The sequence below is a fragment of the Alternaria atra genome, assembly GCF_907166805.1.
Source record: "Alternaria atra isolate CS162 genome assembly, contig: 23, whole genome shotgun sequence".
NCBI classification, from domain to species: Eukaryota; Fungi; Ascomycota; class Dothideomycetes; order Pleosporales; family Pleosporaceae; genus Alternaria; species Alternaria atra.
The window spans coordinates 3,016,685-3,043,601 of record NW_025091321.1 but is presented as its reverse complement, the minus strand read 5'-3'; the positions used below and the strand labels follow the sequence as shown (position 1 = coordinate 3,043,601).

The following is a 26,917-nucleotide window of genomic DNA, read 5'->3' as shown; positions in this document are numbered from 1 at the left end:
ATAGGTTTGTCTCCGTCCGCGGAGTACTAGTAGCTTCTTCGCAGTGGGATTCGATCCGTTGGTTTGTATCTTCTAGTCCCGGCACACGTAATTCCGTCGTTACTTTGGCAAGGCCTCGGTCAGTAGAGCGTTGGGCTCTCCATTGTACACGCGACTCTACCTCTCCACTAATGCTATGTCCCAGCTACAGGAATTACGAGGTGCACGGATGGGGGGCACCGCGGCATCCAACAATTCTCCAACCGTCGTGAGTTCTTTGCGGTTGCGTAAGGCTGCTCCTCACGCAAGAACTCCTAACAAGTTCGGCAATGCTTGAACTTCGTTCTTTGTTCGTCGCCTTTGCAATGATCGTTTCGGACACTACCAAATTTATTCCGCATAGGATCTCGTGTTGTTGTACACTGCGACTGGCGGTGAAAGCTCTCAACCTGATCGTCGGGTTTGTGTTGGTACCCAAAGAATCTGCACTTTCAAGGCAACCTGTGGAGCACACCCACTCGATGACTGCGGGCGCACTATCACCTACTCTTTAGTTCATACCCTACGACAATTCTCACATTGGTAGTGGTGGTAGACCATAGGCAGGCTATCAAATCCTTCAAGTAGAGTTCCGCCAGCCCGGTCATGTTCGCGCAGTCCTACATCCCTTACGCAGTCCCATGAGCAACACCGGCGCGTCGGGTCTGCACGCGACGGGAGGTCAGGATTGAGAATAACGCAATTCACGCTAGTCTCGGGATGACGGCCTGCCATTTTGATGGTGTCCACCCTGGTGGTTCCCGCCCCAACGGTCCACCTGACACTACGGCCGGCACTTTGAGCTCCAAGCGCTGTACAAGCGCTGTATGGACTTGCAATACTACAAACAGCGCGCTCAACGCGGTGTCGCAACTTGAATAACATACTACTCCCCGCCCATCGGCCCCACCCATTGAAATGATGATGGTGTGGTGGAAGATAGGCTTGCATAAGGTGGGTGGGAACTACGCCTCATCTAGCCGCTCACCCACCTGTTTCGTTTAGAAAAACCACAAGCAGACAACCCTCGGCTCCTGTCAACCCAATACCACCTTCCTCCAGTTTCCTAAACTGCGGCACAGTCGTCGCAGCCACCACTCCGAATGCGGCCCGCACCTGGACTGATCGTTGGGTACTTGATTGGCGTTCGCGGAAGACATCCCAAAAGAGCTAGACTCTTCACCAAATGTTTGAACAGGTGTTCTCTCATTGATCGATCAGCGTAGTGGCTCGTTCGCACATGTAATCTCAACCCGCGGGTGTATTGTAGCGCCCAGTCCCTGCAAGACGCTCGTCTACATATGTCGATAGCCGCCGCAATGTCAGTTGGGTGCTAATACGAGGCCAAGATCATGCTAGTATGAACTTCGGCCTCAATCCGTGGCGCAAGCGCGTGTGACTTTTCATCGGTGGCTTCCTTTCGGTATGAGGGCTGCGTGAGGGATAGGATATGCAAAGCGGCTTGAACTGCCCACATATTGATCGGATATTAGTACTTTACATAGGTAGCAAGGGCGCTTAGGTAAAATCGGCACTATCCATGCGCAAGATCTTATCCATAGCTGCGTTAGTACACACCCACAACGTGGAGGTTGCAAAGTTCGCCGAGGCTAAACATTCTCTGTGTCAAAACGGTATTGCGCAGAACGATCATTTCTCAGCGTGTGCTGAACAAAGATGTGTTGCTGTTCAATATCGTTTGTTGCACGAACAATCAAAGATTGGGGTGCGTTGACTGGTTGAGTGTTGTTAGTCATTCGAATGCTGTTACAGAACCTCAGAGTGCTGCCGCTGAGGCTGGATCCGCCTCTCCACTTCAGCTGGCTGGCCCCACGTGCTACGGGAGAATGCATCCTAGCACACCGAGGACAATCGGTGGAGGCGTACATAGAAGGGGGCCCCTTCAGGTAGGGGCGGGTAATCAGTCAGCGGTGATAAAGGCTGTCCATCTCTTCTGTTGCTTAGAGCTTGATGCCGCTTTCACGATTCTAACGCGCTCCTACTCTTACGCCATACCAAACGACAGTGGCGCTTCAAGCCTTCGGGATCACTTTATTCTGTGTCGTTGTCAATTCAGCCTATGCTTCCATTCTAGGCAGAACCAACCCCTTACCATGGTAAATCAGCCAAGCGGATCCGCAACTCAAGATGAAAAGGTAGCTCCGCGCTGCTTATGATCATTGTCATCGTACTTACTGTATCTCTAGTCTGCCTCGCACTCTGCCCCAACGCTTAGTCTCTCCCTACCGTAGCGCGATCTCGATGACGACAGTTAGTGGGTCCCTGGCCCTCCAATCATAATGGCCAGCAGAACGGATGGCATAACGAACACGACTTGCAGAACGATCAAGGTCGACATAAGAGCACTCTTGAGCAATCCCGCACTGCTTCTGCTATTGAGTCACTGTAGCTGTTCTCGAAAGGCCACCGAAAGTTCTCCATTACTCTCTGGAAATTTTGCGACTCCCTCAACCTAGAGGAGGGAACCTATCCTGTTTGCGCTCTGACAATGGAGGACCAAACAAGGCGCGATTTGGAGCTACTGCTCACCGCTTAATTGAAGCAGCAGCATCGTACCCCCATCGGCCACGCACGATTGAGGTGTGTACGATTCGGTTTGAGGATGGAGGCATAGTGTTGCAATGCTAAACCGGGTTCATGACTCCGGTGGAAGCAGCGATATTCCCTCGATGCCGGAACAGTTCCTTCCAACAATGCTGTCGAACAGTGACAACGCGGTCCCGAAAGTACGGGTACTGAAAGATTGGCCGAAGGTGTTTCGGATCAATTGTTAGAAGGACTGCCCGCGCTCACCCTACGCTCCGATGATGGTGGTGGTTTCTTCGGCCACCTGTTGTCATATACCTGGCTGGTGTCCGCCTTGTACATCACCACCAGCAATACTTGCTGGTGCGCATCACCTCTTCTCCAGTCATCGCACATCTTCCAATCTAGCATCCGGAAACTTTGGCTTGAAGTCAGGGCCCTCGCAGGACAATTTTGCGCAGCAAGGCTCCCAGGCGCCGCCAGCACCCCTGTAGCCCCTAACCAGTATCGGCCAGACACTTGTGGAACAACTCTCTTCACCACCTCAATCCATCTCGGATCATCTCCATCATCGACCAGACCTGGGTTCCTTCGTCCTGACCTTGTTGCGACGTGTTCCTCGCCCTCCGCACCAACAGTCACTGCAAAAGGACGATCTTTCGGGATCAGAGAGCCAGAGCTTCCGCAGCACATCGGAAGAGAAAATCATTGACGCATCGCCAACTTTAATCAAGGCTTACTGCCATGGAATACCTGGATTTGACGGGTTCCAATATAGACCACAGGTACCCGCAGCATCCTACATTAGATGACAGCGCTAATCGTCGTAGCGATAGCATGAGTGAGTCTGCTACTCTCGATGTGGCCTGGTCCGGAAGTTGTTATAGTTACGTGCATGTTGAGCACGGCGATGCCGGCACCAGTGGGGAATCCTCCCGAGAAGCAGGGTCGTTGTATGACGCTGAACAGCGATGGCCTGAGTATCAAGGTCATGAAAACAATCTGCATGCTAATCAGCTCGCCTACCCGCAATCTTTGACGTCAGCAAACGATCTTCAATCTGAGGCTGCCCCCTCGAGCGTTGCCAACAACCAAAATGAGCATCAGCCTCAAAGACCCGAGCCGGACTACTTTGTCCAACCTTACCCGATATCTACCTTGGATGCCGGGTCTAACGGCAACGATCTCGAGTTCCAGTACGATGCGCTAGCTGCCTTCGATAACCAAGAGCTACTAGTCACACAGGACAGTGCCCCATACTATGCGCAGCAGGATTACCCACGACATGTTTTCGGAGACGACATCCGGCGACTCTATTCCACGTACACTCACGGTGACAACGACGGGATCTCTGCTCATCAGCAACCAACTGGCGGGGATGGAGATGGTCCGTGGTCTACAGTGAACCAACAAGACAACCGTCGAGAATACCTAGAACGACGAACGAACCACCTGGTAGAAGTAATCAACACACCTCACACTCGAGATACCCCGAGCGCCAGCGATCGGACATCCAATTCGGGTTCTTCGTCGGGTGACGGGCGCAACGGTCAACAATGGGGAGGGGCCAGCGAGGCCACTATTCGCCCCGATGGCCCTGAGCAAAGCCACCAAACCTGTTACCCAAACAACTTGCGAAATCCGCTTCACTCTCAGTATCAAGACGAGTTTTCAAGGTTCCAAAACCGAGCTGTGACACAGACTGGCTCAACATCTCTTTCTGGACAGACCGATCTTCCAATACGGTACGCCTCGCCTGTCCACTACTCTTACAATTGACGTATACTGATAGCAGTAGTGAACCAACTCGTACCGATCGTCGTCATCCAACACCCGAGTCCGTAGCGCCTACCTCTTCCAGTCTCGCCCTATCAGACGTGCTTTGCTGCCCTTTTTGCACAGCAACATTTGAAGGGTCCTACCGAAAGGGTAATTATGGACGACACAGAAGACAGAAGCACCTCGGTGAAGTGAGAGTCTGGCGCTGCGAACATAGTTCTTGCGATAAAAGCTACCGAAGGTCGGACGCGAGGCGCAAACACTACCGACAACATCATCCGGATCTTGCGGGTGGCCACATGTAATCCGAAATTACCTGGCCCACAGAGGAGGGGCATCAACTCCGTCGAAATCCTCGATGGAAGTAGTTGCGCATGCTACCACCTCCGAGACCATGGCTAGGCCACGCCGCGTCCTCTTCCCAGGCCATTCGTCCTTCTTATGTCGCGGTTCGCCCGCGCCTACACGCAGCTCTTTGCTTTCTTCCCTTTGTTATTTTGCTTAGTATCACTTGCCCTCCGCTTTCTTCTTGCAATGCGTTTCAGCGCATATTCCCATTATGAGGCGTCTGAGATGTCGAAACGAGCCCTAATGCGTACATCGTTTTCGCCGACTGTCCTCAGCATTGCCCCCCCCAAAAAAAATATTGGCTGCTTATTCCATTCATATTCACCATGTTGTATATTGCAGCCGAGCCTTTTCTTTTCGTTCTCGGCTGGGAGGCATATCTAGATGTAGGATGACGACGGATCGCTATGACGTTTCGACGACGTGCGTAATGTTTCAAGATGACGGTAGTGGATCAGGCTTGGTGATGGGTTTGGTTTTCCTTGAGGCGTTATGGGATACGTATACGTCGGTCCTGAGATGCTACGAGCACATAGACAAACAGATGGGCGACGCGGAGTAGAAGGCCGGGCGTCGGACAGGCCAAAAAGATTGGTCGTTACATTGTCGCAGACATGTATGGGTCGGTTAGGCAGGCATAATGAACACCTTGATTTACGATGGCTTCGCGTCGATGTGTCTGAGGGTGATGTTGGGGGAAGCGTACGAATGTCGAAGAAAGACACGTGAAGTGAGAGCATCTGTAGTCCTACAGGAGAAGACCGTCTGACTCGCTGCCGCTACCGGGGAAGCTACAGTACGGCCCCATTCCACTAATCTACGCTAGTTAAAGGAGAGGGAGGGGCATTTGACGCCTCCAGATGTCCATCAGTCCATTGTCTTCAAGCAAACATTGCTTCTTTCCACACCCATGGATAGCTATGTTCCCCGTCCACGACAAGCATCCATACCCATCCGCGTAGCATCTACGCGTCCTAGAAGCGACCAACGAACACCATGAACGTGGTAGGTACTGGAAGAAAGCAGTGTCATCGCTGGCCGAAGGCAGAGGCTTGCCGTCGTGGGAACCTTACTTATGCTTTGTGTCTCGGGATGTCCAGGGCCTGAAACCCCGAGATTGATGCTCACACGGTCTAATTGCGACGCGGTTGGTAGCTTGGCGCGAGCCCATTCCACGACTGTTCTCAATACCACTACCTTCAACTCGCATACCTAATCCTTCAAGTCCTGTCCAGGATAAAATCACGGTTCAAGCTGTGAGCACGAAAAGGCACCGGACACCAGGTGTCAGAGCTGCCCAATGAAGACTTCCTCCACAAACCCTCAAAAGAGGAGTAGCGGGTGCGAGCACTCTGCACAAGAGCTTCGACCCAACATTCTCAGGTACTGGTTGGGTGGCAGTAGCTATCAAGGATATGCGACAGAAGCCACAGCAGGCCTCTCTGCGCTGATGGTGTGCAGGGACTGACCGCTCATAGCAAGTCGACTCTCCGAGCCCAGGTCGTCTGCATGGGTACTCGGGCTCGTAGACCTATCGGGTGCTATGTTGACTACATATTCATTCCTGCTGTCACCCGCTTGCTAGCAAATACCTTGCTTTGCAGGGTCGTAGGCTGGACGAAGTAGACTATCTTTTCCAAACCTTGCCCGATGAAGTCCTAACCAAAGAACGCACGCGCCAGACATTTTTTCAAGGTTGGGTATATTGTGCCCGCTATCGAAGCCATCGTATCAGAATTAATAGTCGTCGAGCACTTCGTCGAAGCAGTTGAAGGCGACATGAACGGCCGTCCCGTAACGATGTTACGCCACGCTCACCATTCTCATCAATGAGAGACTCCCGGACATAGGCGGAGCGGCCAAGGAATTCAACGAATTTCATTCAACGATTCAATTGTACTTGTGGTGTGGTAGCCAAAGAAAGCGACGAGCCGCCGCTCTCAACCTTTCGAATCCGCCCCTACGCTACGCCATGTTGAGGAGGTTTGACCCAAACCAAGGATAGTAAGCGTTTTCAGCTCGGACAGCTGCCTCGGCTCTCTTGCGCGCCCAGTTTGATACTACAACACGACTGTGCACGACACGCCTCCCTAAGCATTGCATACTGCTGCATCTATGGCATTATTTTCTTGATCCATACGCTGCGGTTGCTATTCACGTCACCATGTACTATGAATTTCACGACACCTCGAAGCCCTCAAGATCGCCCTTCGCATCGTATTCGCGGACTATGCGCTCGTACATAGCCATGCCCCCTCCATGAAGCACCTTTCGCATCGCCAGCCGCCGCTTCTCAGGGTCGCTATTAGCAAGGCGTAACGTGGCGCCCTCGTGGTTGAAGTAGCCTGGGGTGCAAGCTATCACAACAGAATACCACAGCGCCCGCTTCTCTATCTCGTCCATCCACGCATCCTCTGCCTCTTTAGTCGGCTCGATGACAAGCTGTGCAGGGTCCCGAGCCTGACGCGCAGCCTCCTTCAATACGTTGGCGAGATGTGTAGACTCGATGTCGTAGACGGCGGTGAGGTTTGGCAAGCCTGCTCCGTTGCCGAGACCGGGGTAAAGCAGATTGGGGAAGCCATTTGTGACGATACCATGCATCGTACCAAAGTCGGCAGCGCCATATTTGTCCTTGAGACGGCGGCCGTTGCGGCCAATGACGGGGATGCCAAAGAGCTCGGCAGGCGCCGCGTTTTCACCCGTTGCCAGCAGGAAACCCGTGGCCAGAATCAGCACGTCAAGCTCGTACTCGACTCCGTTGGCAACGAGACCCCGTGGCGTGCACCGCTCCACGCCCTTGCCATCCGTGTCTACGAGTGTGACATTCTCCTGGTTGAAGGCGGACAGATATCCGTCCTGGAACGTCGGCCGTTTGCACCACATAGGATACCATGGCTGTAGCTTCTCTGCCGTGGCTGAGTCCTTCACCACACTATTCCGCACATGTGCTCGTGCTTGCTCCGCTAGCGGCACGTCCATTTCATACAGCGCGCGAGCGTGCTCTTCTACGTTCTGGGGCGTCACAAGGCGCGGACCCCCAATGAAGCCCGCGAAACCTCGCGCCAATTGAGTCCAGCCGTCGCTGACGAGGTCTGGGTGGTCCGCTGGATGCTTCTCACCATCGAAGAAAGTGTCGAAGTTGAGCCGGCGAGCGCGCTGCCAGCCAGGTCCCGTCGCCACGTCACGTGTCCATGTGCTATCATCTGTGGCCTGCTGGCGACGCGGCACGCAGTACGAGGGTGTGCGCTGGAAGGCGTATAGATGGCCAGCCCAATGTGCTACCTGTGGTATCACCTGCACCGCCGTTGCGCCAGTACCGATGACGCCAACGCGCCTGCCCTTCAGCTCGGAGAGAGTAGCATCTGTCGGTGAGCCGCCAGTGCAGTTGAAGTCCCAGCGTGCCGTGTGGAAGACGGGGATGTTGGCGCGCAGTTCGTCGAAACCATTGAGTTTGGGCATTCTGGGTTCTGTGAAGATTGTACTGGCTGGAATCAAAAACTGCGTCAAGATGGTCATTTCCTCGCCATTGCCGTGCTCCTTTCGCATGGGACCACCCAGCGCCTCCGTCCCTCGTCCCATGTCGCGCTGAGTATCCGTGTCGAGAACTGCCCCCGCAGCCCATAATGCGATGCCACGCGCTCGCAATGTTGGCGGATCTCATCGCCCGATGCGTACTTGTGTTTGGGCACGTAGCCCGTTTCCTCGAGGAAAGGCATGTAGATGTAGCTCTCCACGTCACATTGCAGGCCTGGGTACCGGTTCCAGTACCATGTTCCACCAAAGCCGCCCGCCACGTCCACCAGGTATATACCCTTCGCTGAGAAGCCCGCTTCTACTAGCCGTCCTCCTGCTAGCAGCCCTGCGTGGCCTGCGCCGATGATGAGGAACTGGATGCTATCACCGTCCTTGAGTGGGCCCGCTTCCTGTTGCTGCCCTTGGTCAATCCACGGGTCATTGGCGAGCGGCTTGTCTCCTTTGCTGGGAAGACGCGTGTACTGCTGAAAGCCGTCGGGTCGCAGCCGCTTGTCGCGCTCTTGCGCATACCGGGCTTGGAGGTCGGCGGTGTTGGGCATAGCTATCTGTGTTCCTTTTCCGATCCTTCACAGAAGGAAACTTTGAATAAGAAGTCTATATCTGGAATGACGGACTGCGGATCAAGATACACACTTTTATGTCAATTGGCAATCCAAGCTTTTTATTGCGCCGCCGCTGCTCCTCCGTCTCGATGCGCTACCTCACCCTGTTCCTCTTCTTCTGCCATATCTGCTCCTCCTTCATCCGAGCCGGCTTGACCGAAAACGAAATGAAAGCAATCTTGCCATGATGTCGCGTTCATGTGGTGTCGGATTCCGACACTAATCAAAATACTCCGTTTTCGGTTTCTGATGTGGGGGCGCGGGTTTAGTACATCAACGGTGGATTTTGACGCTAAAGTTCTGCTTAGGGACGAACCCTCCCCACCTCACTCGCTCAGCTCGCCATCCGGATCAGGTCATCAAAACCATCAACGGCTCTAAAGCCACCATACGAACCTGCAGCCCTCTGGTATATCAAGTAGAATCATCGCTGGGCGTAGAAGGATGACCAGTCTCCTGCCACAGACAGGAAGACTCTCACGGAAATTCGCTTCCTTGATGGTTTTAAAGTGGCGGCCTAGAGTAGGGCTCCGATGATGGATCAGAGATCAAAAGCTACATTTCAATCAGCGGGAGTTTGGCAAGTAAAGGGAGCAGCAAGTTTTGCAGAAGAAATGCAATGTGCCTATGTCTCTTCTCTCCTTTTCACAACAAATGCGCCGATAACACCCAAACTCCCCGATAAGCCCCTCGCATGCCGAGTATGTGACGTGTTGACACACCAATAATATGGCGGCGAATACCAAACCAAGAGCCTACAAGTTTGAAAATATCATACGGTTTAAGAAGTGGTTTGCAGTCGAAGAGTAGAGAGGCCCAGAGGCAACTCGTTCCGAGTCTTGTCTCCTATTGAACTACATCGAACCTCACGCATCATAGTTGAGCTACAAAAAATATGTCTACCCTACGCACTCTTGTGGAGACGGCACCTGCCAAACTATCATCCATCTCGTCAAGGCCTAAAGATGCGGCACCGAAACCTTCCTGGGGACCTTACTTGGAGCTGACGCGTTTCAGCAAGCCCGCTGGGCTTCTGGGCGTCTACTTCCCGTACTTCACCGGCTTCCTCTACTCGGTCAACTTGACCAACCCGAAAGCCCTCTCTCCGGCCGATTGGTCCAAGCTGAGCGCCATCTTTCTGCTTGACGGCCTGATCCTTCGCAGCTTTGGCTGCGCGTGGAACGACACTGTCGACCAAGATCTCGATCGGCAAGTCGAGCGCTGCAAGAAGTGGCCGCTCGCTCGCGGTGCCCTGACAACGCCAGACGCCCTCTTCACGACCCTCGTCCTCGCCATCTCGCGCCACGTCCTGTTTTACGCCACGTTACCAGCCCGCGCGGGTCAGCACGCCTTGCTCACAACTGTTCTCGCTCTCTTCTACCCGTTCATGAAGCGCTTTGGCAATTTCCCACAGCTCTGCCTAGGCGCGGGCGTGGGCTGGGCCGTCTTCTTGGTCGACGCTGCCGTCGTTGACGGACCCTATCCAGCTGCCCCTGTCCCCAAGCTCACCGTGGAGGATCGCAGCAAGGCTATGCTCGCTATGTGGGCCTGCCAAACCCTCTTCAACATCACTTACGATACCGTCTACGCCTTCCAAGACATCAGAGATGACCTGAACGCGGGTGTGGGCTCTTTGGATATAGCCGTGCGCCACTACCCTAAGGTGTTTCTGCTATCGATCGCAAGCGCCATGGCTGGCTTCTTGTGGGCTACCGTGTCCTGGGGCAATCTAACGCGCGGCCCGTTCCAAGTTGGCGCCGCAGTATCTTCCCTTGCTGCATTGTTCATGTTAGCCCAGCTCGATGTGTGGGATCCGCGCAGGTGTAGGGACTTCTTCGTGTATAGTCAGTGGTGGGTCAGTGGCGTTTTGGTGAGCGGTTTATTGGGTGAATTGTTGATGGCGAAGTGGTGAGTCCGGGCTTCGACGATGTGAAAGATCTCTGGTCAGGCCGTTGAGACGACGGATCTTATGGCCGGGCTTGGTACTGCGACGACGCAGAGCAGAAGAGCCACGCGCAACTCTGTTAATTCAAATGAATCTGTATAAAAAGATTCTCTCGGACGAGGGATAACACAAATATAACGAACTTATGACAGGGTATGGGGTAGTCAAGGTGATCCATAGCTTGTGTTTCAATATAGAGGAATACAAATTGATTCAAACCATGAAATATTAGGGTATTTCCAACTTTCATCAAGAAACCAATGATCAGTAACTTAACCCATAAGTCACGCAGTATGAGAGCGCATCGAAGGATGCAAAAGACTGCAGACCAAAGGCAAATGCCTCATATAATCGTTCAATATGGAAGCAGCGAATCATCACTCAAAATAGAGAATGACATCGTTGCCTGACTACTCTGGATGTTGCGCTTTCTGAGAGAAATTCATGGTGGAAAACTGGTGGGCAGATGTTCGAAGTGGTAGGTTCACTACTTGTACTATCGGATCGATGATAATACTATTGTATGAGCGCCTTGGCATCGGGAGGCGCGGTGGTGAATCACCTTTCCCTGGGTAGCCAGCGCGACATTCGCGATTGAACAAGGTCCCTTACTCGCAAGTGGCGGCACCTCTCACTATACCGCCGATCGGGCCGAAGCACTACATAACCTAGCCGGCATAACAACACGATCGGAGGACACCGGATGCGGCCAGCGCGGAGATGACCGACGGAGCAATAATCGAGATTGCAAGACCGAGATGAAAACGAATAACTATACCGCTCTCGTCAGAAAACCAATAATCATGCCGCTCCCATTAGAAGATAACAGATCGTCACAAAGAGGAGGATCACAATTAACAGCGTCGAAAACACATTTTGGTCTGAACAGATACATGATGGCGCGCTACAGTATGATATCTAATTCTCTGGAATTGACACTGGCCTAGCAGGCGGCTTGCCGCCGGGCAACCAGCCTTGATGCACCGTCCTGACGTCCCAACTGGCCGGACAATCAATCTTGGTATGAAAGAGGCCATAGTTCTGGAAGAGGAGAATATCATGTTCTTCCTCAGGGCCCACCCAAATGTGCTCAGGCTTGATCATTCTTCCTTGGGTGTTGTCCAAAAACTTCCTGACTTCGCCTAAATCATCAATAACCTTGGGAGCATCGTTGGGACCATTGCGGATAAATAACCAACGAGCCAAGTTGTGCTGCACCTGGAACGACTTCTTGCCAGTGACGGGATTGACCCAGACCAGCAGTAACTACAGTTGCGTTAGCATCAGACTGATTGAGCCTCTTCCCAGGTTGAACATACCTTCTTCTGCCACTCCTTACTCCTCTCCTCATGTCTCTCTACCTCCTCGTCTAGTAACTCCCTACCCTCGTTTGCCACGCCCAACCCGTTCGGAGTACCACGGCAACCCTTGATCTTCTCGTACGGCCAATACATGTACTCAACCCAACTGCGGTCCACCGTCTTCTTCTCCTCATCGCTCAGCATGTCATACAACTGCTCGACATCTACAAACGCTGTACGTCCAGGCTTAACCTCCATGCTCTAACCCAAGCCGTTAGCCCACTCAACTGTCTGCGTCTTTAAGCCTTCTGTTGGGAACTTGATAGGCTGGAGCATAGTAAAAATCAGGGGATCGGATTGCCAGTAGGTTCCGTCCACATGCCACTAGTGGAAGCGGGTTTTGCCGGCTTCAAAGTCTGGGTCTGCAAGCGGCTTCTGGTAGTACTGGTTGGAATTAGTATCGCCCATGTTAAGGCCCGGCTTGCCGTAGCGCGGGTCATCTTGAAGGCCTTTGCCGATAAAGACGAAGGCGCCCGCGTCAGGAACTTGGACATAGTTGATAGCAACCTCCACATTCATCAATTCTCTGCTAGAATTTACAGCGTTGAAGAGTTTTTCCTTCTAGGACTTACCACTATCCCATCTTTGGGGTAAAACGCTCGGGCGAACGTGGTGTTATCAATCTTCTTAGAGTCTGGGTCGAGCTGTTGCAGCAACTCCTAGCCACGCTTCGGTTCAAGGCTATTTTGGCCTTTGATGATAAGAAGTTTGTGCTCCTAGGTTGCCTTCTGCAACTGTGCCACTGTTTCTTCCGTGAACTGGTTCAGATCGAGACTAGTGACCACGGCTCCGAACTAAGCGCAGTTTTATAAGCGGAGAACTGGAAGAGTGTTTCCAAAAGCTGGCCAACTCCTACCTTGCATGTTTTCCCCGAAGGGTGAACCAGAGGCTCAATCTGGAAACTGCTTGCCATGATGCTGATGACAATGTATAGATATGTGAGTTGTCTTTTTCTGTTCTGCGCGCAAGATATATTGATCGCAATGCTAGAATGTAACGAGAGATTGAGCTACTTATTAACTTACATAGACATATGGCTTCGCCATGCAGAGCCTCAGACCCGGGCTGGTTGATTATCGCGGACATATTTGGTAAGTCGGGGTCCGGGGTATACCAAAACTTACCGAGTCCCGGACCCGGTCGGCGCAAGCTCCAAAGTGACACCCCCTTGTTTACCGCCATGTAATCGTTAATGATCCAAGGTGAATTTCGAGGGAATGCACCGATGACACCAAAACAAATCTGTAATCTTCACTCTGCTGGCTGTGAACTGAATTCCTAAAAGAGTTCTTTTTTTTGGACTGGTGGATAGGTCTTCACCTGGGAAGCCAATCAGGGCTTACCAATAAAAGAATGCTTTGGCCAAGAAACAGGAGCCCAATGGCAAAGGTATACGTGCCATTCCACAAATTTCCAACCTAACAGCTCTGGAGAGAGCGATACATCATATACAATTCCCGTTCGCCAAAAACCGAATAACGAAAGCACACATGTTTACAACCTTTCGTGAACCGTTGCTCGAGCACCGACTACTTGGATACCATCTCCATGCATGCTGTATGGCAAAAACGTTTTCCGTTCCAACCCAACCTGCTCAAGAATGCGATCCCATTCAGCCAGTGACCTCTCTCGCGCCCCGTAGTTTGCCATCATAAGCAAATCAAACGAGGCTCCATACCAATGCGTGCTCTCATCCCCAAGGATAAGTTCGTCAAGCAGGATGACTGAGTCGGGAGCGAGGGCGTCTTTGAGTTGTGTCAGGATATTAAGGCAGGCCTGATCAGGCCAGTCGTGCAAGATGTTTCGTAGGTAGTACACGCACGCCCCCTTGACTGGTTGCGCCTTGGTGAAGTCATGATAAGCAACCTCCAAGCCTTCGATGCCCTTGGCAGAGTCGATCGCAGCTGCATGTGTATCCTGAAGCACAACACGCCCTTGCAGCCAGGGCAACCTCCTGATGACCTCCTTGGACTGGTGTCCGTAACCGCCCCCGACGTCCACGAAAATTGTTCGGTGCTTGTTTCCCGTGCTGGAGGTGTGCACGTACTTCTCAAGCGGGAACACATCGAGCCAGCTCTTTTGGCCCACTCGCTGGAAAGACATGTACTCATTGAAGGCCTGCTGGTGCCGCGGCCGTTGCGATAGCCATTCGAAAAAGTGCAGGTCGGTATTCTTACTCAGATTGAATGGAAGGTTCTTGTTATCCTGTGGCTGCTTGTAGCAATTGTCGGCTAGCCATTTTGGTATCGCGTTATACAGTGCGATGTTCCTCTCCGTTCTGCAAACAAAGTCAATTATGATCGCAAGATCAACCCCTGCGAAGTACTACTCACACGTGAAATATCACGGACTCCAGCCCTGACATGGACAGGTATTGCGTAATGTTCGTCGCACGGTACGTCTCGGTGCCGACCTGCTCAACCGTCCACTGCGTCGCGGCCCACCGCAACACTCGCACTAACAGTGCTTTCTCAGCGCCCAACTCGGCAGCCATCTCACTCACGCTTATCACCGCACCTTCCCGCTTAGTAATTAGCCTCCACAGCCCAAGATCAATACCCACTTGTACCATGTTGGGTGGTAGTGCACAAAAGATCAAACGCTGCATAGTATCCCATGGTTGCTCGAGCTTGAGAGAGGCCATTCTAGCGGCCTCAAGAAATCGAAGTCGCTTTTCCTCGTTGTCACGGAGGGGGGCAGGAATGTCGCCGGCGGCGAGCAATTCGAGAGTCTCAAGGACATTATCGGCTGCGACACCCTCTCCAGTGTCTGCGCTCGAGAGTTCGGACAAGTATGGTATGGCGGACATGGTTGTAATTCTTCGCTGATAGGTTGGTATGCAGATTTATGGTTGGAAAGATACAGCACATAAGGATCTAAAGACGGACTTATACATAAGCGCATGACAGCAGGGGTTCAAATTGATGTTACCCGAGGTTTGATCGGTATATTGTGGGTTATGAAGAGCTGCTTATATGATCGGTGGCCGAGATTGTGGTACCGGAAGATCATGTGGAGTTTAGCGATGGCCACGAAGGTGAAGAGTGGAAACCACCGCGCGATCATGTTGTTGATTGACTCGAGTAGTATTCCCCGAGATAGAAAACAAGCCGAACTATCGATAAGAGCCTTGACCCCTATCACTCCCCCTCTACCCTTTTCTCATTACATCTTCAACTTTACGGTTTCCACTTTCTCGGTCACTCTCTTCGTAAACTCCCCTACGACATCTGCACATAGTGCTAGCAGCGGGTTCTTTACTGCCACATCCCCACCGACTAACAACCCTGACTGTAAGGATTCCCGCAGCCGCTCCAGTACCCGCTGCGCCTCCAGTACCCGCTTTACTAGCAGTACGCGCACCACAGCCCGCCTGTCGGCGCCCTGGATCGGCAGTGTCCCACAGCGCAGCGGTTCGCACTCCTCGTCTATCCTGGACGATGGAAGCATGATGCCATTGCTATTACTGTCGCTTGTGCTTGACAACGACGATGGTGATGAAGATGTCCGATTTTCATGATTTGGAATAGGCGTCAGTGTAGGTATCCAGAGGGAGTTGCCGCCCAGTTTGAGTGTCACGAGCGCCCGGTCAATGTTTTCGCAGATGAGGAGGGCAGTCGAAGGGCGCGTAGAGCATGCGTTAGGACATGCTATCGTGGTGAAGCAGCAAGTGATAAGTGTTCTGGAGGTGGATAGGGCGGCTGAGGTGAAGGTGGGGGCTGATGACGAGGGTCCATAGGAAGGTGTGGATAGGTAGTCAAGAAGGTTGGATACGCAGTCGCATGATTTTCTCGAACGAATGGTGTGGTCGAAAGGCTGTGGACATTGCGCCTGCACTTGCTATTGTGGAAGAATCGCATAGCTGCCAGTTTCGGCTTTGTTGCTGCTTGTGGTCGGGATTGGTATGTCGTTTTGGTGTTGATCCAGATGGCGTGGTTGGTGACCATCAGGGGTAAGCAAACCAAAGTAAGGCAGCCCTTCATCGAAGAGCATAGGAGTGGAAAGAAATTGATTTTGTTCCTGATCCTGTTGCTGCTGATCCCATGGTGCTCCGCAGAACCCTATATTGAGAAGCTCTGGAGCGATGTGGAGCTCGGGAGACATGGCGTTATAGCAATTGGTGGTTTGCTTAGGGGTATCGCACTGTGAACCAGTGAAGTCCGGCAAGCCTTGCAGAAAGTTGTCGTCTGGATGTCGATACGGGGAAAACTCAAGATCGTCGGGGCTCGGTAGTGGAATAGTCTGCGCCATGCTAGGAATGGTGGACGTGTTGGAGCTGGAGCAGGAGCTGGAGCAGTTATCGGAGGCTGACAGCATACTGAGTGGACCAAAGGGCGACGTCTGATCTGAGGCTGGAATGGCGATGCCGTGCTCCGTCATGGGTGTCAAATACTCTTTTAGGCTTGCAGATGCACTGCTCCCAACGCTAGATGTGCTCTTGCTGTTGTTGCGGGTGCGTGGTCGTCCGGCACGTCGTGCTGGACTGTAGACACACTCTATTCCCTTCTTCGCACATCTGCGACATTTTGGCCGGTCCTGGTCGCATCGGATCTTGGAGTGCTGACAACTGTCACATGCGAGACGGTATTTCGTGGGTTTTGGCGTTGGAACGCTACCCTTCACGTTTGAATATTTTTCTTGCATAGTCAATTTAACATTGATACTTGAGTTGATGGCTGGTGGGCAATGGCGACATCGCAGTACATGTACTTACCATTGTCTCAGACCAAAGTGTTGTAGGCATGTGGAGACGCTAAAACCTGACAATATGGAAGCACTTCGGAATGGTTTCTAGCTGATAACAAGCGCTGATACTACTGATCTCACTATGTAGCCACATGTTAGTCACTCGATCTCGAACTACCGTGGTGGTAGGCAAGAGTTTAGTATGCGGCTGCTGAGATCTTGCGATCTGGTGAGACTTCGGAAGGTCCCGACGCGTCGCTACGTTCCAAGGTTACATACTTGAGCTTATTTATCCTATCTCGGATTAGGCGCTACAGCCCCTTGCTAGTGGCCCACTTATGGTACTTTTGCCTGATACCTTAGCAGGCGAAACAACCTCTGACTAGCCGCCTCCATACCAAATCTTTGCTTTTTACCACAGTATTGGAACTGCACACCATAGAATGTGTCAGCAGAATTGCACTAGGGCACGGCCCGGAACGATGCACGTCTTACTCCTTACCTGTGTCTTGGAAACGGTGCTTCGGCCCAATCACGGGATGTAGCGATCGGCTAGCACGCACCCGACTAGGGCACAGACTTTCCACATCTCACACCTTCCGAGGTGGATTGCCAAGGTCTGCGGGGTCCAGGTTGAAGCAGGGCTCGCGCTCGTATTGCGACGATTTTATCGCAAACCTGGAGTTAGGCTTTGGTTTGGTTGGCTATTGGACGCTGCTGGTCTGCTGGCAGCGTCTGAAGCCGCCAGCGAGCCGTGTCTCCATATCCACCTGTTCTTAGTGTTCTCTCTCATCTGTAAGAAGAGAGATACTGACCGTACGGTAAGTCGAGTAGGCTTGGCGTGCCAGTCGGAAGCATCTACTTTAAGGTACCGAGACAACTTTATGGCCGAACACACAAGAGTTCGAGACGAAATCAAGGATAGACAATTTACTCCGCTGTCTGATAGGTAAAAAAAGAACGGAATGTCCGGGTGTTGGCACATCTGCATGTTCAACAAACGACGGCAGCGGTGAATGAAGCAGGTTCGTTATACACGCTGTAAGCGTACATATCACGTCAGCCAAATCCTACCTAGTCAGTTACATGTGCGACATATCTTTCTCACGAGTATCTTTCTGTATGGGTTCTGTTTAGAATGTAGAGGTCGTAAGTGGCTCGTCTACTCTGGATTATCGTTTTACCTGAATGAAGTCGTCGGCCACCATGGTGTCAGCTAATACCACCTGCCAGATCCGTACGCTATGTCAATGCGCTGCTGCTACTCTGGCAGGCACGCGTGGAGATTGGCGACCCAAGGGGATGTCTTCAAAAGGGCCTTGTTCGGTTGCACCCACAGGTCTCCAAAGATAAGATATATACAAGCCTTCGGGCCGAAGCCTCAAGAGGGCCCATTAGCTAATACAATATGAACCCGTAGTATCCTGTAAGCTCCTTGAAGGACCCTGTTGGTAAATGCCCTTGTACTTCCATCTCAAATGCTGGGCACGCATCGTTTGGTAAATTCGTTGAACCAATTAGGTAGATAGATAAGTTCACGTGGAGACCAGCGGGCGAAGGGAACATATCCAAAAGGGCCTTCTTCGGTTGCAACCGCCTAAGTACAGATTCTTCGTCAAACAGTCCAGATTGCACCATCTTGAGCTCTGATCCGAGGTCTTCCAAACTATTGAACATCCTACGTCACATGCGAGTCATGTTTTAGTTTGGTGTTGAAGGGATGTGTGGAGGTACGACTGAACCCACACAAGTGTATAGGCAACAACGAGCAGCTGAAACGCTACTCTAAATGACGACGAATAGAACTTAGCCGGAACTGTTATTAAAAGACTGGTTGTTTCGCTATTCTACTACTGTGTTAATCAGCCCAGAAATAGTTTCACCGATTCAAGGCTTTGTTTAAAGTTCGAAACCTCATCCATCGAAATACCGAGCTCCTCCTTCGTGACGAAAAGGCCTTGTTCCTTGACGTGGCCAAACCAGTCCGACACTGCCTCGCCAAACAATACACCGGTAACAGCCTCTTGTCCTGCTAGGCCGAACAAATTGCCAATAACCTCTGGCTTGACCTCCACATATACACCTTTCTTGCCCGAGACGACTGCCCACTGTGATAGCGCCTCTCCGAGAGTGATGACCTCAGTACAGACGGCGGCGTACTTTCCATGCGTTAACTTGGGGTTAGCCAGAATCTGGCGCGCCCAAACACCTGGGTCCTTAGCCATATCGCCGGACATGGGATAAACGGTCGCTGGATCCGACGGAACCATCCAAACATATGTCCCTGGCGCAGTAGCCTACTCGCAGATTGATCAGTCATGTCATCAGTGCGCATTTCGAGAGCATTGACTTACCACTGGCTGCGGCTTCAACATGGGGAAGAAGGCAAAGTTGGATGGATAGAAACCAAACATGAGAAAGGTTGTCTTAGCAGCCAAATCTGGCATGTTCTTTCGGATATGATTGTCGACCTTGGCTTTGTAATCGAAATGAGGAACAGGAAATCTGCCTTTAGTGATTTCCTCTGCTGCAGGAAGTGTGCTCCAAATGTAATGCTCCAACGTCGGCACTTCAGCCGCCAGCCTCGCGAGCATAATACCTTGACGCTCCTCAATCTCACCAGCTCCGATCTGACCGGCACCTCTAAAGAAAGCTTCCCCCCATTGGGTCACTGCGAAGATAGCTTGCGCACCCTGTTCACGTGTCAGGTATCGACCAAACAAAGAGCACAAGCAGCAAGTGACTTACAGCAAAGGCCTTCCTGACAGACTCTTCATCTTCATAGCTGGCTTGAACCACCTCCATACCCTCCGCAGCAAGTTTCTGCGCCTTTTCTCCATTTGGATTCCTGGTAATTGCGCGGACATGCCAGTCTCCTGACTTCATCAACCCGCGAGCGATAGAGCCGCCCTGGTTGCCAGTCGCACCAGTAACGACGATAAGTTTCTTAGCCATATGTGGAAAATAGATATTATCTTTCCAGGGTTATGATACGAGAGGGAAGTAGATTATAGAAGGCTCGATTGTAGAACAAGATATGCACGTCCTGAATTGGGGGCACGAACTTGAGCGGAAAGTGTGCGACTATGAATGGGAAAAATAACTCCTGAATACGCGGGAAAGGCCGGACGCACGCGAAACCAGATGATGTATACTAGCCTTCTCTCGGTGTCTGAGATTTCTAGTGAAGCAGTGCGGTATGATCGTTGACTGATAGGATCTAGCAAGTGAACTTTCGGGGAGTAAACGAAGCAATAGCATCGTATATCATCGCCACTCTCAAAAGTGAGTATCCGGCAGTTCAGTTTTCAGAAGTGTACTCATAAATGTCCCGCAGAGTGCATAGCTCGGCCCGATGTTGCACAAATGCCCTGAGCCAACATTTGTGACCCACCACTATGGGTCTTCATGCATTAGCTATGAAGAAGGTCAGTTGTTCTAAGCGATACCTAGGTTAACTGTACCCTGAAGGTATTCGCTGCATTCATGTGATTGCGAGAATACCATAAACCTTAGTGGATAAGGTTAGGACACGGTTTGCCCAGGTGAAACTCAGAAAAGACAAGCATCTTTGTACAGCCGCGTAAGGCATCAAGTTTGAGATCGCTCTTCGCAGCTCGTACCACCATGAACATATGTACCGGATGCTACATTGATGAGAACGAAATGCGCCGACTTTTCGGTCTCCCGGTTACGACTTGGTTTCTTGGAACCCATTATTACAGTAGCAAGATCGCTTCTGTAGAGTCAAGAACCACTTACATCTCGCTATCTTGTGCTTTTACACAGTTGATACCTCATCAGCCATAATGTCGCGAACCGCCAATGCCTTGCTACGCCGCGCTGCACCAGTACTGCGTCTCTCTGTACTGCAGTCAGCTCGCTCGCCATGCCTTCGCAGAGGATTTGCCCAAGAAACGAGCTTCCCGAAGCCATTGAAGCTGAAGGGCGTTCTCAAGCCTCTGAAGCAGTTCATGGTGACGCCTACTGTGGGTACCGAGTTTCCAGAAGCAAATCTGGTTGAGATGCTCAACGCACCCAATTCAGATGAGCTACTTAGAGATCTCGCCATCACAAGTAAGTACGCGAAACACTCCTACGAGAAGACTGAACTGACGCATGTGTCCCCGTAGTATCACGACGCGGAGTCGTCTTCTTCCGCGGCCAGAATAACATGACCAATGATCTCCAAAAGACATTGATCCAACGTATGGGCGAGCTAGTGGGAAAGCCGAAGGAATCAACCCTACACATCCATCCCGTGCTCAACCCCCAGAGAGCATTGGGTGGCGATGACCTCCACATCAGCACCATCAACTCCAAGCAGAGGATAATGGCCCAGGGCAAGTCCGTACCTCGTGATCTAGGAAATGCAAGGCAGGCGCTTGAATCGTGGCACAGCGATATCCAATCCGAACAAGTGCCTTCCGATTATACATGCTTACGACTTGTGGAGCTACCCTCTGTTGGAGGAGGTATGTTCATCTCAAATCGTACCTTCATATATCATATTGATCCTCTTCCCAGACACGTTGTAGGCATCTGGCTATGAGGTCTACGACCGCATCAGCGAACCCATGCGCAAGTTCCTGGAACAACACACTGCGAACTACACCGCACCATGTAAGTCAGATTGAGCAAAGACCATCAATCTCCTTATCCACTAACACATCTTTCCGCAGTCTTTGAGAAGATTATCAAGATGAAAAATCTTCAAGTGTACACTGACGCCCGTGGTCACCCCGAAAGCATTGGCAACCCTCTGAAGGCAGTACACCCGGTCGTCCGCACGAATCCTGTAACTGGATGGAAGAGCGTTTTCGCCATCGGCGCATACCCTGGTTCTATCAATGGCCTGACTCCTCCAGAGAGCGATATGATCCTGAACTGGCTGATGGACATGGTGCTCCGCAACCACGATCTACAGTGTCGCTTCAGGTGGCAAGGTCCAAATGACATGGCTATCTGGGACAACCGCAGCATGGTGCACAATGCTACCATGGATTACGATGAGTTTGGTGATCGGTTCGGATACCGCGTGTGCGGCATTGGAGAGAAGCCCTACTTCGATCCAAACAGCAAGTCGATGCGCGAAGGATTAGCTGAAGAGGCGAAGGAGGAGTCTTCATGAGGGAGGTAAAAGCTGCGAGGTTTTATTATTTTGTCAAGCGATTTGATGTCTCATGTTCTTGATCGAAACATAGTTTATTGTGGTTGTCAAAGCAAAAGAACTAGTTGATGTCATTGAGGCTGTTCGATTTGTTTGTGTTGCGCGTTTGGGAAAGCTGGCAAAGTCGGACGCGGCTGTCGATAATCGCGCGCCGTCGTTGTTGTTAGTGCATCTGGAGACATGCCGGTGATCGGAAGGGTTCCTCGCGACGAGGCTTTCTAGGGTGGTACGCTAACTTTCGCGCTAATGCGCCCCCGGGCAGGGCCGATATACTAATACGAGCGGACAACATCAAACCTTAATCTGCTCGAACCAAGCTGATACTACTTCCAGAAAAAGAACGCTTCGAACGTAGTATAGAAATTCATTAAGACCGAGAAGGCTATGGAGATGCATTGATACGCGTTTTAATGCTGCTGACAATGGTCTCTTCCAATCTCCACAAACCCTGGCCGGCCCATGTCCTTCAGCAGCGCTTCAGCCTTGCCTCGGGGTCCAATCTCCGCCAGAGGAAAATCTAGTCCCGCAAGTTTCTCTTGGTGCTTGTAACCCGAGACAGATTTCGTAAAGATGTCGAAGAACTCGTTGATGGAATATGGGGCGGCATATGCGAAAATGCGTTCATCGCTGGTAGTCGGGTGGATCAAGCCAGCTACATGAAGCCGAGCGACGTCCTGCACGTGGACATAGTAGACTGCTTAAGTGTTAGCCATAGTTCGAACTACACAAAATGTGAAGAGCAGGAATCACCTACAACGCTGCACGTGTCTGATAGAATCGGTATCGCCGTCCAAGATCTGAAGCGGGATCTTCGCAGTAGATGGAAAGCCCTGGTGAGCCACGTCCAGTGGGCTTCCGTAGATAGTACAAGGCAACACCGCGTTGACAGAGAAGTGTGGCTTGTTGTTCTTCACCCACTGCCAGAAAGCTTGTTCGGCCGCGACCTTGGAAGCAAAGTAGGCGATCATGAATTTATGCATTGGCGGAAGAGCGTCGGGGATATTTTTGGACAAGGCCAGCGTCTGCTCGTCATACTCATCCGCAGATACTGTATCTGTTCCACGGTATGCTTGCAGCGAGCGAACCGCAGCTGAAGACGAAGTCAAAACGAATCGCTTCACACTGGGCTCCTTAGCCGCGGCCTGCAGGCAACTCAGTGTCCCGGCCACGGTAATTCGGATCAGCTCGTCTGGTGTGACGTCCATACTTCGCACCAAGGCAACGTGCGCGATGCCGGAAACGCCTGGACGGTGGAACCTCGTCAGTGTTGAAGCAATATGACGTGGAGGCGGGGAGAATACCTGAGACTGCGTCGTCAAATGCACCAGGCTCTCTCATGTCCTTGACCGTGATGAGTTCAAACTTGTCCTGACCATACTTTTGCGAAAAAAGATCTACAAGCCATTGGTGTTTGGCGGCGTCTCGGACTGTGCCTCGCACTTTGTAGCCTTGTTGAAGAAGCTGATCTGTGACGTGAGCTCCAACAAAGCCGTTGGCCCCCGTAACGAGGACGGTGGAGCCTGGTGCGATTGCGGGACTATCAAAAGCGACCATTCTGGGACCAAATACTACACAGTGATGGTGTACGCTCACTAGCTTCTTGATGAAAAATATAAGGTTATTGCAGAGATGTAGATAGCTAATGTTTCTAGATAGATTTTCGTTGCGAAGACATCATTTTGTAACTCATGACATGGTTAGACCGGTGCGGCCGTTGGTAGCCCTCGGGGGATTAATGGTATCGTGCATTCGAAAAATACTATTCCTGATGCAGTTGTCGGATGATACCACTGTAACAACATGACGTTGCAGAGCGTGTTTTCACTCGCCTAGCAGGCACACCCTCGGGAACTTAACTTAAAAACACACCGAGCTCGCTAGTACCTGACACTTGCAAGGCCCCCTGACTCGAGTCACGATATCAAGTAAGTGGCGGCCACGTCCGCGACAGTTGCAGGTACGAACAAAGATGCATCGCGCTGACTGCGGTTGTGCCTTTCTTGCTCTGCGAATGCTCGCGCGTGTCGAAGAGGTTACCACATCATCGCAGGTGCCGCTCGAAACCGCATTCCAAGTCACGTCTTCGGCGGAACAGCCCTGCCTTACCGTGCTAAGCTGCGAACGGTGTCGCCAGCAACGACTCCCGCTTACCGCAGTCACGATTCTGTGCGCTCATCTGGTCGACTGGCTGTGTCGGTTATGGAACCTGAAGGACGAGGACGCTGCCGAGATCTCCACGGACGCCAGCAGCACCAATACGAGTACGACTACAACTACAACCGACACCAGCGAAAGCCGACATGCAAACCAGCCTTGGAAATTTTCTCTCGGCAGCTATGATCCCGCCGCCGACGAAGCTGACGCGCTCAGCAACGAATTAATGACATTGCGGCTCACAGGTTTCTCCGCTGTGCTGGGCTCCCTTGAAGCTGCTCTTGTCACATCTGGGCCATCTCCCTGCATCCCTTCTTCGCCCGGGGGCACCAACGGCACGATCAGCGGTAGAACAGCTTTTGCGCCAGCTTGTCTTGAACTCGTCCGCGCAAATCTCAGTCTAGTACGCGCATGCATCCGTCGTCTCAAGGCGCGCTCGCTACTGAATAGCGACGGAGCTAGCGCTTCGTTTTAGTAGCAGTTATAGACATGGCCTGGAACAAGAGTCTTTGATGAGTAGGTGATGGTAGTAAAGGCTCTTCCTTAAAACCATGCGCTCGCTGGGGCACCGAGATAGCACACTTTCAATACACCTTGCTACATGGTTATAATCCTGAGACAAGACTTTAAGGTACGTTCGTATTACATCTCACTGATTTTACGCACTGTAGTACTCCCTGCTGTTTCATCCAATGTATTAAAATACAATAACATCATAGCTTTCACTGAGCTAGATAACCCCTATTGTTTATCAGCGCTTCATGTTCTTTTTCATCTAGTGAAAGAACATAACATACCCATCCAGGACTAGTGACTGACCAAACATGTAGCTGCTCATGGGTCCGGCCAGAAACACCACTGCATCAGCAACCTCCTCAGGCTGTCCCAGTCGGCCTGCAGGCACACGTTCGCGCACAAGGTTACCGATAAAAGCCTTGGTCTGTTCGGAGGATTCGATGAGAGGAGACGCAATATACCCAGGACATAGCGCATTGATGCGGATCTGCTGCGGCGCGTACAGCACTCCCTCAGAGCGTGTCAAACCGAGTACAGCGTGACGGCCCGCTACATACGCACCAGCAGCGACCTGGGGTGGTGAGGCAGCGAAGGCATGTACTGAGCAGACATGTACGATGCTTCCACGGCCATATCGCATGTCACGTGGCTCCTGCCGCAGCATCTGCCGTAGCTCGGCTCGATACCACAACCACAGAAGCGTCACATGGTCTTTGAGATGGGCTTCGAATGCGGCGGGCGCTGTGTCGGGACTGCCGCCTAACGGCCCACCGAAGCCGGCATTGTTGATGGCGAAGTCGATACGTCCGAAGCGCGAAGCAGCCTGCTGGACAGCAGTTTCAATGGCCTCTTCGGTGCTGCATTCAGTGGACACGCTCAGCACGTCTGTCACGTTGTATTTCGATGCCAGTGTCTGAGTCGTCTCTTGCAACCCGGCTTCATTGGTGTCGATGATGGCGAATTGGTGTACACCGTGCTGGGCCAGCGAGTATGCAGCGCTCTGGCCGAAGCCTGCGACGCCGAGTCAGTCGTCTTTCTTCTTTGTCATAAGCTATCCTGCTGACTATCATAATACAAAGAAAGTTAAGTCATAATTACCAGACCCCGCTTCTGTGATGAGTACTACTCCCGAAAGCATTTTCGTTATGATGATCTTCGTAGCTACAACTTCACCCGGTGGATCTCAATGTTGTTTTATCGTGATCTTGCACCTTCGTCGGCGCTTTCTGACTCAGAGGATTCGAAAATACACCGATTGAGTTAGTTGGTCTCGCCTCGAAACCTAAACACTAGTGCGGAGCTGGGTGGAGAGAGATGATCTCGGGAGGTGGAGGAAAACACCCCGCTTGAAGAGCCGCATGCTATGCTCTCAGCTCGAAGCGCCCGATGTGAAGCCGCTACCGCTCTATTAAATCTGATAACAGCTGATGTATGCTGCCCTTGCTTTCGGCGTTCCATTAGCGCTTCCATACGAATTATTACGTTGCTTGCCTTCACAAGGGTTTTGATGATACAAAAAGTCCCGGTGTCGAGCTCCATACCATTTGCTTCCGACGAGTAGCAACAACTCACTATTGTAACAATCATCTCGCCAACAATACTGCAGACTGCGGTATGCATCGAGCTTACTGGAATTTACTCGAGCTTGTCTTTATAAATGCTCAACCCACGGGCATCAGCCTCGAGTTGCGTAGTCGTCGATCACATGTTCGCATCAGTGCAAACAAGGTTGGGTAAAGGTTCCCCTGAAGTCCCTTTCTTCGTTCCATATCTAAAGCATAAGAAACTCTGCTTCCCCCTTTGAACCTATGGCCTGAACATCTTCTGTCACGAATAACCTGGGAGCAATCGCGAGCCTGACGATACTCATGTGCGGGTGGAGAGGTCGGATCTAAGAAGCGGTTCACGTAGCCGGTATAGAATATCAGTCGTGTACAATCACCAGAAAACCCAATGTTCAAGGTGTCACGTGGCTGAAACCTCCCAGATGGTATGACCAAATAATGGAAACAACTCCTGCGACATCTCAACATCGTATGCTCGACGAAATCGTCGCGAATGCCCGGTTGTCGGCCCTAAGCTCGACACGCCTTTGCATTCAGGTCGACAAACTTCTAGACATTGTCTTGGTCATTAGGAGGAAGTCAAAGTGGAGGCATAAAACGATCCCAGCTCATTTTACCACGCTTTTCATCTTGGCCGTAAGCGTAACGACACTTAGGATACCCGTAAAAGCTTGGACGCGAACAGGTAGTCA

General features: G+C 51.8%; 9 protein-coding genes across 9 annotated transcripts; 3 read left to right on the top strand and 6 right to left on the bottom strand.

Annotated features, from left to right (window-relative positions):
• Window positions 1-3,309: 3,309 nt before the first annotated feature.
• On the top strand, window positions 3,310-5,692 carry ALTATR162_LOCUS4567 (uncharacterized protein; the record flags this gene model as incomplete). Its single annotated transcript, XM_043312181.1, has 4 exons — window positions 3,310-3,350; window positions 3,402-4,310; window positions 4,364-4,442; window positions 5,519-5,692. 4 exons carry the CDS (start codon window positions 3,310-3,312, stop codon window positions 5,690-5,692), a joined length of 1,203 nt encoding a protein of 400 aa, XP_043168116.1.
• Window positions 5,693-6,870: 1,178 nt separating this feature from the next.
• ALTATR162_LOCUS4566 (uncharacterized protein) lies at window positions 6,871-8,765 on the bottom strand (the record flags this gene model as incomplete). Its single annotated transcript, XM_043312180.1, has 2 exons — window positions 6,871-8,277; window positions 8,328-8,765. 2 exons carry the CDS (start codon window positions 8,763-8,765, stop codon window positions 6,871-6,873), a joined length of 1,845 nt encoding a protein of 614 aa, XP_043168115.1.
• Window positions 8,766-9,723: 958 nt separating this feature from the next.
• On the top strand, window positions 9,724-10,740 carry ALTATR162_LOCUS4565 (uncharacterized protein; the record flags this gene model as incomplete). The annotated part of the gene is made up of 1 exon (XM_043312179.1): window positions 9,724-10,740. The coding sequence occupies one exon, from the start codon at window positions 9,724-9,726 to the stop codon at window positions 10,738-10,740; it is 1,017 nt and encodes a 338-aa protein (XP_043168114.1).
• Window positions 10,741-11,691: 951 nt separating this feature from the next.
• ALTATR162_LOCUS4564 (uncharacterized protein) lies at window positions 11,692-14,943 on the bottom strand (the record flags this gene model as incomplete). The annotated part of the gene is made up of 4 exons (XM_043312178.1): window positions 11,692-12,039; window positions 12,093-12,335; window positions 13,647-14,412; window positions 14,468-14,943. 4 exons carry the CDS (start codon window positions 14,941-14,943, stop codon window positions 11,692-11,694), a joined length of 1,833 nt encoding a protein of 610 aa, XP_043168113.1.
• A 1,031-nt stretch (window positions 14,944-15,974) lies between these two features.
• Window positions 15,975-16,514, bottom strand: ALTATR162_LOCUS4563 (uncharacterized protein; the record flags this gene model as incomplete). Its single annotated transcript, XM_043312177.1, has 1 exon — window positions 15,975-16,514. One exon carries the CDS (start codon window positions 16,512-16,514, stop codon window positions 15,975-15,977), a length of 540 nt encoding a protein of 179 aa, XP_043168112.1.
• A 2,168-nt stretch (window positions 16,515-18,682) lies between these two features.
• On the bottom strand, window positions 18,683-19,775 carry ALTATR162_LOCUS4562 (uncharacterized protein; the record flags this gene model as incomplete). Its single annotated transcript, XM_043312176.1, has 3 exons — window positions 18,683-19,117; window positions 19,175-19,513; window positions 19,569-19,775. 3 exons carry the CDS (start codon window positions 19,773-19,775, stop codon window positions 18,683-18,685), a joined length of 981 nt encoding a protein of 326 aa, XP_043168111.1.
• An 854-nt stretch (window positions 19,776-20,629) lies between these two features.
• On the top strand, window positions 20,630-21,951 carry ALTATR162_LOCUS4561 (uncharacterized protein; the record flags this gene model as incomplete). The annotated part of the gene is made up of 4 exons (XM_043312175.1): window positions 20,630-20,897; window positions 20,954-21,171; window positions 21,359-21,443; window positions 21,503-21,951. 4 exons carry the CDS (start codon window positions 20,630-20,632, stop codon window positions 21,949-21,951), a joined length of 1,020 nt encoding a protein of 339 aa, XP_043168110.1.
• Window positions 21,952-22,397: 446 nt separating this feature from the next.
• Window positions 22,398-23,544, bottom strand: ALTATR162_LOCUS4560 (uncharacterized protein; the record flags this gene model as incomplete). Its single annotated transcript, XM_043312174.1, has 3 exons — window positions 22,398-22,684; window positions 22,745-23,233; window positions 23,292-23,544. 3 exons carry the CDS (start codon window positions 23,542-23,544, stop codon window positions 22,398-22,400), a joined length of 1,029 nt encoding a protein of 342 aa, XP_043168109.1.
• Window positions 23,545-24,866: 1,322 nt separating this feature from the next.
• On the bottom strand, window positions 24,867-25,798 carry ALTATR162_LOCUS4559 (uncharacterized protein; the record flags this gene model as incomplete). Its single annotated transcript, XM_043312173.1, has 3 exons — window positions 24,867-24,885; window positions 24,942-25,671; window positions 25,759-25,798. The coding sequence occupies 3 exons, from the start codon at window positions 25,796-25,798 to the stop codon at window positions 24,867-24,869; spliced, it is 789 nt and encodes a 262-aa protein (XP_043168108.1).
• Between the last annotated feature and the right edge of the window lie 1,119 nt (window positions 25,799-26,917).